At 46.8% G+C, this 11,518-nt stretch overlaps 1 protein-coding gene across 1 annotated transcript; it reads right to left on the bottom strand.

Annotated features, from left to right (window-relative positions):
- Window positions 1-6: 6 nt before the first annotated feature.
- TTL (tubulin tyrosine ligase) lies at window positions 7-8,775 on the bottom strand (the record flags this gene model as incomplete). Its single annotated transcript, XM_010286948.1, has 6 exons — window positions 7-124; window positions 1,985-2,128; window positions 3,106-3,375; window positions 3,471-3,606; window positions 6,739-6,971; window positions 8,697-8,775. Coding segments are annotated over 6 exons (980 nt in total), but the record flags the coding sequence as incomplete, so codon positions are not given.
- Between the last annotated feature and the right edge of the window lie 2,743 nt (window positions 8,776-11,518).

Raw genomic sequence — 11,518 nt, 5'->3', positions numbered from 1 at the left:
TTGTCATCAGAGCTTGATAAAGATCGATGATGGCTGGCCCATCTTCTGCCCAGTGTCATTGAGGGGGAAAACACTAGAGATGGCTACATCCACAATTCCTTGGCAGAGCTCTGTATACAGTTTCCTAAGAGATGAGAGAGAGAGACTCAATGCCCAGGCAGGACAAACCAGCAAGCCCCTCACCAATTTTTATGTAGACATGCATTTTCCCAACAGGATATACAAGATCCTGCTCCCATTACAGGTAGCTCCAGCGTGGCAAATGGGAGGAGGGTGGCATCTCTTCCATCTCCTCCCTGCCCATCCCAGCAATCGTCTTCTTTTTCAACAGTGCTCCCATTCCCAATATTGCTCTCTGCCAGATGGGACCACAAAACCCATTACCTAAGTTTACAGAACGGGCTCCTAAGCAGAGTTTCCATGCCCTCAGGCCCCAGATCTGAATCACTGCAAGATGCATGGGGGCACACAACAGCTGAGCATCCCCTGTACAGGCCTTCCAACTCATGGAGTCATGATTATCATACCAGACTCCATTCATGTGGGGATGTGCCCCAGAGGGACTGCTCTGATGAATTCATGGTTTGATGAAATGCTGCACTGGGCTGCAGCTGTGCACATCATCTTGTGACCTGGCACAGAGACTTCACAGGACCCTCCGAAAGTGTGGGATGTGTTTCACCATGTCACAGCTCATGCAGAGCAGTATTAGGAAGAAGAGAGACAAGGTATTTGAGAAATGAGTTAACAATAGCTTCACTTTCTGCTGAAGGAAATACATGTGTAACCTCTCCGAACATGCTGGCACCTTAGTACCAAAGCTGTCTTTACTAGGATTAACAATGTCTTTTACCCTGTGCCTTTGGGGCTACATGACAGCAAGATGCTTTTTCAGCTCCTGGGAATGCTACTGCTTTCAGCAGCCAATTTTAATCTCTTAAATGGGAACTGTGTGATATGGGTGCCATAAATTAGAATAAACCTGAAGAGAGAAGCCACAAATAGCCAAAGCCTACCTCAGCTGCTTTCGATGACTTCCAAGTGCTCATAGAGGCACAAAGCAAACAGGGCATTGATGCAGCCCAAATCCACCCAGTGACATCCAAATTCCATCCATACAGCAACACAGTGCAAGGCAGTATTCCACCATGGTGCACATGGTGAACAGGGCATCCTGGACACAGAAAGCTCCCCAAGCCCTAGCCCTGAAAAGGCTGCTGAACAGGCTGTCTGGTAGGTTTGACCTGTATTTTCTGTCTACTGTTAATGATGATCTAATCTAATCTAATGTAATTCTAATTCTAATGTAATGATGTACAGCCTGTTCTGTTTTGCTGGGCTTGTATACGATACAGATGCCAATTTAGCAAAGACTTCTAGTCTCCCACAGTTGTCTCAATCACACAATAGAGCACCTCCTGCTGTGCCTATGCAGAGATGTTCATGGCCATGGCCATTTGGCTGTCTCAGCCTCCCTGTGGCTGGTGGAGGCTTTGATACAATGTCTGCAGCATCCACAGTGTGCTCGTGGGTCCTGCTGCCTGCAAATTCAGTCACCAACTTCCAGCGGCTGCCCTTAATGCTACTCATTTATCATGTGTTCAGGTAAAGACCAGTCACCAGTGGCTCCACAAGAGAGACTGAGAAACCACCTGGGCCCCATAGCATTAATTCTGCAACATAACTTCAACCCAGTAATGCCAATAAAAATGACCCATGTTATATTCAAACCCATTTGTCCAAAAACTAAGGTTAGTGCCCCAACTCACATGGGAAAGAAGCTGGGGGATAGCAAACAGAGAGAGGAGCAACGAACTTAAATCAACTGGCACTTAGAGCAGTGTCCAGCATGGGTTAGCCTGGAAAATTCTCCTGTCATTCACCTTCTTCAACCTTTTTCACTTGGACCTGGGACACAGCCATGTTTTTGGTGAGGAATGTGAGTGGTGGTATCGCAAAGGTATTACAGAAACTGATTACTCACTGGGCACACGCCGGGGCTCCATTCACTTCTATCAGCCAGACCTTCAGCTCCTCATCCACCATAAAGTCAAAGCCAAAGAGCTGGAAGCTCTGGTAGTGAAGATGCTTCGTGCTGATTGCAGGCTCTATACACATAAGGCAGCTTCTGTGAAGGGAAAAACAGAAACCCAAGATTAAAAGCCCTGCGGACACACCTGCCACACTGCAGCTTCTGCAGGCATGTGCACAGCACAGTTAAGTGGAGGGGCCTCCTGTTGCCCAGGGACTGCCACAAATTACAAGCTATATCCAACACACGTCATGGTAACCAGGTCCCTACAAGTGAGATCATGGAATCATCAAAACACATGTGGGTGACACCCCTGAGTTAACTCAGAGCTGGAGAGGAGCATCCATCCTCACTACTGAATTAGGCAAGTTGAAAAACATTTTATACAATTAGAGCCTGGAGCAGAAGCCAGAGCCACAAAGGGCTGCATCAGGTCCCCAAGGAACTGCCACTGAGAGCTCATTCACCTCCGAATCACTCAAAGATTTTGTCATGTCTTTTTGGTATAAGTAACAGCAACAGGGTACTTGCAAAGTAAATTCCGCCATGAAAGATCACTTTGTCAAGACCTGCATTCTCTTCGGCACCATGATCTCCGAGATCTCCCTCCAGGTACTTTCTGTGCCCATGAGGTAGCTGGCTCTGGGTGGACTGAGTAAGACTACCTATGCCAATGAGATGTGCTGCTGCTTGCTGATGGTGGGGGAAGCGGCGACATTCTGCAGACCTGAGAGGCTTCATTTCCCCTTTTACGCCTTATACCTTTTTTAACTGCAGCCTCACCCAGCCCTGTCTTTTGATCTACCTTCTTCCCTTACCAAGTGATCTCACTCCATCCTTCTCCAGCCACAGCTGGCAAGATGCAGACACGCTGACACATACCCTTGAAGGAAGAGCTTCCACAGGGAAGTCCCTTTTCATTGAGCAATGACACTGGGGTGTTTATGGCTTCATCTTAAATTTATGCAATTGAAACCATTCCCTTATCAGTGTGTCTGCTTCCTCAGCTGTGTCCATACACATTCCCTGTCACTGAAAGGTTACGTTCCCATATGCAACAGGCAGCTGGCTACCTTATTATGTGTTTGATTTGCAGTAAGATGCTATTCTCAAGCGTTGTGTTCAGGGCATCCATCAGATACTGGTTGAACTCCTCGAAGAACATTTCATTCCCTTCCTCATACCGCCCGTAATTTTTGGAATATTCCTTCTGAATGCAGTGATTGGTCAAGTGGCAGGTTTTGTCCTGGAAATTAGCACTGTTATATGGTTCGGAAGAGGTCCGCAGGACACCCTCTCTATAGAGGTAGATATTATATTGATGATCCACGAGAACCCAGCTCCTGGGGGGCGAGAGAACATACTCTAGTCTCAGCGGCTTAAAAAGAAACAGCACAAAAATGAATCCTCGTATTATTAAAAAAGCAGAAAAGATTACCTGATGTCAAACTTGCGATGCCCTGGCTCTAAAAGCAGAGGCTTCTCCAGGTATTTCTGAATCACATGCACTTGCCCCTGCTCATCGATGAAGTCCAGGAGCTCTGCAGCCTCTGAAGAAATCAGGATCCCTTCCCCTGGCACAGAAAGACGAAGACAAAATTAAGTAGAGGATCCTCCTACCTCTGCTGGAGCTTTTTCAGGGCCCAAGTGGACCATGGCTCATTTGCCCAAAAAGCCACATGACATGCAAGAACCCGTGGCCCCAGAGCTGGTCAGTGCCCAAGCAATAACATGTTCATCCAATGTCAGGCCATGAATCTGCGGAGAGGCATCTCCCTGTTACCATGCCACAGGGCGTCTGGTTCCCCAGTATCCAGAGCTAACGCAAATGGGAACCAAGGGTATCTGAGATGGCATGGCCTCCTCTGGGGCTCGTCTGCAGCGGGTGGCTATTTAGGTGCGAGGGGATGCACAGCAGAGACCTTGGCAAGCAGTGAGGCAGCTGCTTGGTTTGGGGGATTTAGTTTCCTTTTCTGTCGTTTTCTTTTGCAGCTGGGCTTGGCAAGTGGGTGGGGTGGGGGGCTGGCACACATGTTCAGCACTTGTTCAATTTTGGTTTGGTTTTCCCTGTTTTTCAGCAGTTTGGAGAACAGGGGTTTTGGCAGTTTGTGAGTGTTTTTTTTTCATTTCGGGAGGAAGGTTTGTGTTTTTTTATCCTAGACTCAAGACCTTCTCCCCTTGCCTGGCTTCTCTGCCTGCCAGAGGCAGTCAAAACATGCACACTTGTGCAGCGTTGCCATGCTCACTGAGTTCATTTAAGTGAATGAAATTGGAATTTTAGGAAAAGAACTATTTCGAAACGTTCATCCATGTAGACAGTGATTTCCCCTGCTGTGAAAGCTCTTCATTAAAGAAGTTAGATGTGCTGTTTAAATACTGCCACATTTTGGCTGTAGCCAAATGTTCATTTCTTTCAAGAGTCCAAATATGAAACCACTGTTGCAGAGCAATGAAGAGAGAACATACCCCTTCTGGGATTTGATAAAAGGATGGCACAGTGCCACATGAGGAAAAAACCATCTCAGGTAAAATTATCTAATGCTTCTCTGGCACTATGCCCAGTCTTCAGGTGTTTAGTTAACTTTTTGGACTAAAGCTGATAACTTAGTCTTAATTTTGTGGTGAGTGTTTTGGAGGAAATACTGAGTAAAAAGAAACACTCTTCAAGGGGACATCAGGGGGAGAACACAGGTTTGGAGCACAGGCAGGGTCGGACAGGATCATCCCATAGAAAATGCTCCTAGCTATGACTTCTGAAGGTTGCTGTCAACACAGCCCTGCAGGTACTTTCACTGCTCCATTCTTTGCATACCTGCAAGTCACAGCTTCCCAGCCCTACTGACCCCCTACCCATCCTAGTGTCCTCTACTGTAAGGAAGTCCTTTCACCAAACTATCTTTCTCACCCATGCTTTATGCAGGGGGCAAGATTTTTAGTCCCCTGATCACAGCGGAGCCAGGCAGAAACTTGCATTGGTACAACCACAGGCTGTGCACTGGGGGAAGGAGGGAAACAACATCTCTGTAAGGCAGTAAAGCCCCTGCAATGGGAAAATCAGCAGGCACCTCTTCTGCATTGGACAGATGGTGAATCAAGGGGGAGGTTAGCTTAACTGTGTACCTAGTCAGCAACCTAGTGAGGCAGCAAAGCAGCTTACATGGGGCAGCTGTCCTTTCTCTCAAAGAAAACAATCAAAATCATTGGCCACAGTTGAAAAATCCCTCAACCTTTAAGTCAGGACATCCTAAGACTTTTAATTTTCCTTTTACTGATGGAAAAACAAGCTTCCACTAGACCTGTCCCGAGTCAGGGGCTGTGCCTGAGCTGGATCTGCCTTGGCAATTAATGTCAACAAGCTTTCTTCTTCATCAGAAGTAATCTCCAGACATTTAAAACTTCCCTCTAGAACATGAGGCTCTGCTTTCTACTTTAATTCCCATCTTGACTTCTGCAGCCCACTGATGAATATGAAAGGTTACTCAGCTTTAATGCAGAAAAGAGGGGATCACACTTGAATATAGTATGTGGAGACTTTAAACCTCCTCATCGTGCAGTGAACTATAGCAATAGCCTTTTCAATTGCCCAGACTGATTCTTTGCCAGTTATACCACACAGAAACACATTCCCCCCACTGGCATAACGAAAAGACTCATCTCCTCATCCTCCCGGATGAAAATAAGCGTAGTCTGCTGCTGCTTCTTGGTAACACAGCCAAGAGAGCAGATTAGTGGAGGAAGCTAGCATGAAGGACAGTTTTATCATGCAGGTTCCCTGCAGCCACCCCTTGCTTTCACATTCTCTGGTGATTTTTGTAAGATTGCATCAAAAGTAACTCTGCAAATATGAGTAATACATGTGGGCTTGTTCCCTTTGAAAAGACCAGGTCCTTCCTCAGGCTGGGCTCTGCACACATGGCAAGTTAAGTTTTCATAAAGCCATTCTGATAACCTGCTTGTGATACGGCTGTAATGGACAGACAGCACATAGTTACCAAAGCATTACATCTACAGCCATGTCCGGCTATCTTGTCTAATAGCTCATTATTTCTGTAGTGAGTGATGCAATGACCCTGGAATGAGGAAGGACACATTATCACTTAGGTATTTATTGCCTTATTAAAATTAAAGGGACATACAGACATTGCATTGCTTGTCTTTGCTCTGGTACCTTCCGCTGAGGCTTGGGTGTAATTTTGATGCACTGAGCTTGTGCCTGCTCAGCCAGTCTCTCAGTGTGACCATGGGTAGGCCACTGGCACCAGGCATCTGGGTTTGGTTCAAAGACAAGCAGCAGTATTTCTGCCCAGCTGAAACCAGGCTTAGCTGCAGCATGGACAGCTGGGCTCCTTGTCCTTGAAGGCTGCTGTCCTGCCTGCTGCCCTCCTCCCTACATCCTGTTCTGCTCCCTGTTATCTCCTGCTCTCCACATTCCCCTCGCCTGCTTGTCTCTGCTGCCTCCTCCCTGCTCCAAACTTCCCTGTATTTTGAGGTGCATGTGTAGAAAAGAAGTGTCCTTTCATTGCCATCCATGTCCTAGGTAGCATGTGCATTTTATAAAGCTTGTCAGGAGCCCCATGGAGTTCGTAGGTGAAGCCCTTCATAGACAGGCTAGGTATCTGCTGGGCTCAGCCAAACCCTGGGACTCTACTGATCAAGTAAAGAGTAAGGAATAATGAGAAGGTGGCTCATTTTGCTGTTGAATGAACCTTTGGCACCAGCTGAGGACTTGGCGATCCACACATTGCCTTCTTTGCCTTCCCGCCGCCTGTTGTAAGCTGCCAAGAAGACTTCCCGCTCATCTGTCCTTGTGTTGTTTATGAGATGGTGAATTCCATTCTGTGCTGGAGCCACAGGGGTCTTCAAGTTTGTTGGGTAAATCACAAACGACTCAGGGAACCACGTGCAGGACTCCGATAGTTCAGGGCTTGTCTTGATTAGCCTGGGTGAAGAGAAACAGGCTGTTAATCTCCAGAGTGTCCCCACCTGCATGGACATCATTTAGCAAGTAAAAGTCATCATTAACTGGACTCTTTTGCTTGGTGAAGAATAGCAGCTTACAGGTAGTCTGTGCTAAATTATTATATTTTCCTTAGACCCTTGAAATTAGGGTTTTCCTAAAGATATCACAGCAACTCCAACCTGCAGCCAAGTACTGCTCTTTGAACCAGACCCACATGCTTTCCTTAAACGTTTTGTAGATACTATGGGTATCATGAAACAGTAGAGAAGTTTCCATGTAACTAGAGCTTGCAAGGCATTCTCTGCATCACCTCTGTACATGGGAACTGAGGAGGTGTGTTCGTTAACACAGAACAGGGCAGGAAGGATGCTGTGATCACAATAGGCAAAAGGGAAGCTGGAGCAGTAATGTTCTCTGTGCTAGTGCTTAGCTCTTGATCCCATCCCCACTGAGATCTGATCAGGTGTCCCTGGATGAAGACCACGGGGAACCCACTGAAAGCAAGGACACAGCCGCATGTTTCATGTCCCAAGGTGTCTGGGAACCCCTTGCATCATGCAGCCTCTGATCTCTTGGGTACATCTCTCCTACCAGTAATGTCTAGAGATGCAAGCAAACTCCTGTTAGCATAGCTCAGGCCTGTTTTCTTTCAGAGTTCAGGGAGCTGCCTGCTTCTCTGAATACTCACTCTGTGCTTTGCTTAAGGCCAAAAGCAGAGCTCATGGCTTGATGACTGTGCATTTGTGCCTCTGTTGAAATAGCAGCCAGTTAGTAACACCCTGGGAGCCCTGAGGAATGTCATTTGTGGTCCCTTAGGTTCATAAGTAGCTCAATGCATGGTTGACCGGACAGTTAGAAAGGTCAGCCAAGTTTCAGGAGAGAAAAACAGGTGGTGAAAGCACCTTCAGAACTGCCTCTACACCACGGATGGCAGAGAAATGCAGCTGGGGAGCACCACAAATGCTTGTTTAAAAAATACTCTGCTAGTTCCTGACAAACACCATTACCACTGTTAAGGAAGCAATTGGGACCAGGTTCTTTGCAGGGGAAGGAGAGGCCTTGGATCAGCACACATGGTCTGCAGGACTGCATCAGCAAGAGGCAGCACAGACAGTAACGTGGAATCAAACACTTGAAGGAGACCAAGAGCTATGACATGAAGATGCCCTAATGGCCACAGAGTTTGCACAGGGACAAGGGTTATCTACAATGAAAGCTCATCCACATTTCCCCAGGAGACCCTGGCACATCTGGTCATGCAGAAATAACTCCCAGAGCTCTTCCTGGAGATGTCTTCAAGCATTTGTTTGACCAAGAAATCTGATTAGCTAAAGGCATATTAGTGTCTCATCTCTGTATGAAAGAGAATAAAAGGACTAGGTTTTTAATTAAATATCTACAAGAAAAAAAGAGCAGGTATGTTTGGGGTTTTTTTGATCTTTTGATTTGGGTCTAATCTGATTCAATACACTCTATGGTTTCAAGCAGATGTAATTCAGTGGAAACGGCATTTCCCCTGAAGTTACAAAGAGGTCTTTGTGCACACAGATAGCTCTAGAGACCAGCACAGAAGTCTGAAGGCAGCACACGCTAGGACACTCCCAGGGCAGTTGTTCTGTGATATACTCTCTGAACAGGTTCATCACTTGACAACAGAAGAAAAATTTCTGCCAATCCAATGTAACATTTCAGTGAATTTCTTACTTCACCAGAGATGCTTTGCGGCACAGCTTGTCTGCTCCCCTGTAGTAATTCACCAGCTGCACAAGTCCGGGTTCATGGCCTAAAAAGGGGAAACAAAGAGGTCATACAAACTTCTCAATTAATGAGGGAAAAACACGTGCTTGGTGCAAAGGACCTGTGCAGTAGGGAAGAGAAAGAAAGGCCATTTCTTTGCCCTGCTTCACAGAAACAGGCTCTAAGCCGGTACTAGCTCCTGTGGTTTCCTCATTTTAGTTATGAAAAACCATAGGCTTACCCAAGTGTGTTTTGAATCTGACACCTCCATTTTCCAAAGGAAAATAATAATTTCCTAATTCACACTGGGAACTGGTAGCACCACCCAAAATGTTCTCCATTTGCTAGTAGCAGCTTTTAAAAGCCAAGATTTCAGTTACTCTTAAATGCAGTAGAAGGATCCACGGAAGCACACCATGATACAAAGATCACAGCTTAGGAAAGGGCCTTGTTTCTTTGTCATGTACAGCAGGATTTCCTGTCAGAGCTGGTATCACAAAACACTGGGGCGTGTTAAAAGATTTGGAGTCTTGCTTCCCTCTGGCAATTTGCAGCAAGCCCCCTTGGACAGCAAGGGTGAGAAGAGACCTCTGGCGGTCTCTGCTCCAACCTCTTGTTCAGTCAAAGTCTGAGTAGCTTTAAGGATGAAGATCCTACTGCTTCTACAGGTTCTTGTTCCAGTGCTTGACTGCCATCCTGTGTCCCCGACTATCCTGATGGCTCTGTCTGGAGTCACTCCAGGGTGTGTATGCCTTTCTTGTACTGGAAAGTCCCAAACCGGTCCCAGTATCCAGCTGTGGCCTCACAAGTGACAGAGCACCAAATAGAAGGGTACCTCCTCACCAATACCAGACTTCACCACAGCCTGCCTGCCTTCCTTCCCTTTCTTCTCACACTACACAAACACTTGCACTCAGCTGGAAGCTCTCTGGGGGTACAGCATAGCAGCAGTTGTCTGAAAGGTAATGCAAATCTGGGGAACACCACGCAGCCTCTCCCACACAACCAGTGCAGCCAAAAATGGATGTGCAAGAGGTGTGTGATGCCTGGGGCAATGCCTGGGCCACTGGTGACAACTGACAGAAGTCAGTTTTCCCTATCGATGGATAGGGAAAACATTGATGGAAAACTGCTCTGGTTTGAAATGACCTAGGACCAAGAGGATCCCCCAAGCATGGCAGTCACTTCCATCTTTATCTTCTCTTTAAAAAAAAATACTTGTGGGAGTGACTTAGATCCTGATAAAGGATTCAGAGTTTTAGTTATCCTCCTTGGCACTTGCCTGGGAAAAAAAGGCCAGAAGCAAACATTACCTTCAAAAACAGGCAGCTGTGAGAACGAAAAATTCACACAGAAAGTGAGTATCTATTTCAAGCTCAAAGTCATGGCCCGGAGCTGGGTCACTATTTTATGCACAAATCTTTAAATACAAGATAGCCAAAAAACATCTTCCAGAAAAGATCAGTAACTTCAGGCACTTCAATGTGTAGCCAGCACTTGCCAGGTGCTAATTTACTGAAAGAAATTAGTAAAGAACCATGAAATTTCCTTCTGTTTCAAATTTATCAATTTTGCCTTGCTCCTGGAATTGAGGTCCAGAAGGACATCCCACCGCTCTGGGTGGACTCTGCCCCACAGTGGTCAGTCCACCCTGTCATCAGTGATGGAGAAATGGGGCTGGTGAAAGGAGGATGAAAGTGGCTGAAATCTGCTTTGAAACCACCGCTGTTGGATAACTGTGACCCGCTGGAAGGCACATTCTTGTTGGTTTCCTAAGCATCTCCATGGAGCAGTGGGCTGTGATGTGGAGTCTGGTGGTCAGCAAGGAGGGACCATGAGACGGGAAGGGGAACAGGTTCTCAGGCATGCTGTGAGGTCTGCACCATGCATTTAGCAGGGTTAAAAAGCTGCCAAGGCACTGAGCAAACTGGCGATCCTCCCGTGGCCAGCAGGGCTTAGTCCAGCATCCTCTGCTCCATGCCACCTCTGTAGCCTCTTCCTCCTTTCTCTCCCCTTAGCACAACCTGCTTTTCCATTAGATACAGACCTGCATGCAGATACTTGCAGCTTAAGGGCACGATCCACCAAGAATTAGGGTATCAGTGAGAGCAACAGAAGTCCCTGCAGCTGGACAGAAGCAGCGGTGCGTACCGAGTGTCCCACTTTTACCCCTCTCCCACATCAAATGATCTAGCTTAGCCCCTGGTAACACAAATCCCTACAGCTTTCTGAATTACTTCCTTAAGTAGAGCCTTTAGGAAAGCCAAACCAAGCCAGATTTGATGCATCAGTTGCTCAGGAGGATAGCTTTAGAAAGATGTACCAGAGAAGATACAGCTTTTTGGAAGATGTACGAAAATAACCATGATATTTTTGGTCTGAATCTACTACCTTCAGGCAACCAGCTCCTGCTATAGGAGAATGGGTTAGAGAAGCCACTGCCAAAGCATGGTTCCTCTCCATGGATCATACATGTGTCTTGGCTGTGAGAAATGGTTTGAATTTTCAGGCATCCCATGACAACACATGCTGAAGGGCTCACTGAAGGACTCTTTTTGAAGATGGAAGGGGTTAATAGGAGATGGCCATGAACCCACCATGGCTGGATGTGCTGTGCAGGCCCACCCACACCAAAGAACTATACTTGTTCTGCAATGAAGCCAAATGCTCATAGGCCCTGCCTGCTGGCCACATTAAAGCACAGATCTGCTTGCTATGCCTGGCTACAGCATCTGTGAGCATCCTTGCTGCTTAAGCCTCTCCCAGTGTTTCCCTGCCTGCTGTAGAAA

Source organism: Phaethon lepturus, unplaced genomic scaffold (assembly GCF_000687285.1).
Source record: "Phaethon lepturus isolate BGI_N335 unplaced genomic scaffold, ASM68728v1 scaffold27925, whole genome shotgun sequence".
NCBI lineage: Eukaryota > Metazoa > Chordata > Aves > Phaethontiformes > Phaethontidae > Phaethon > Phaethon lepturus.
This window is presented reverse-complemented; position numbering and strand designations above follow the sequence as displayed.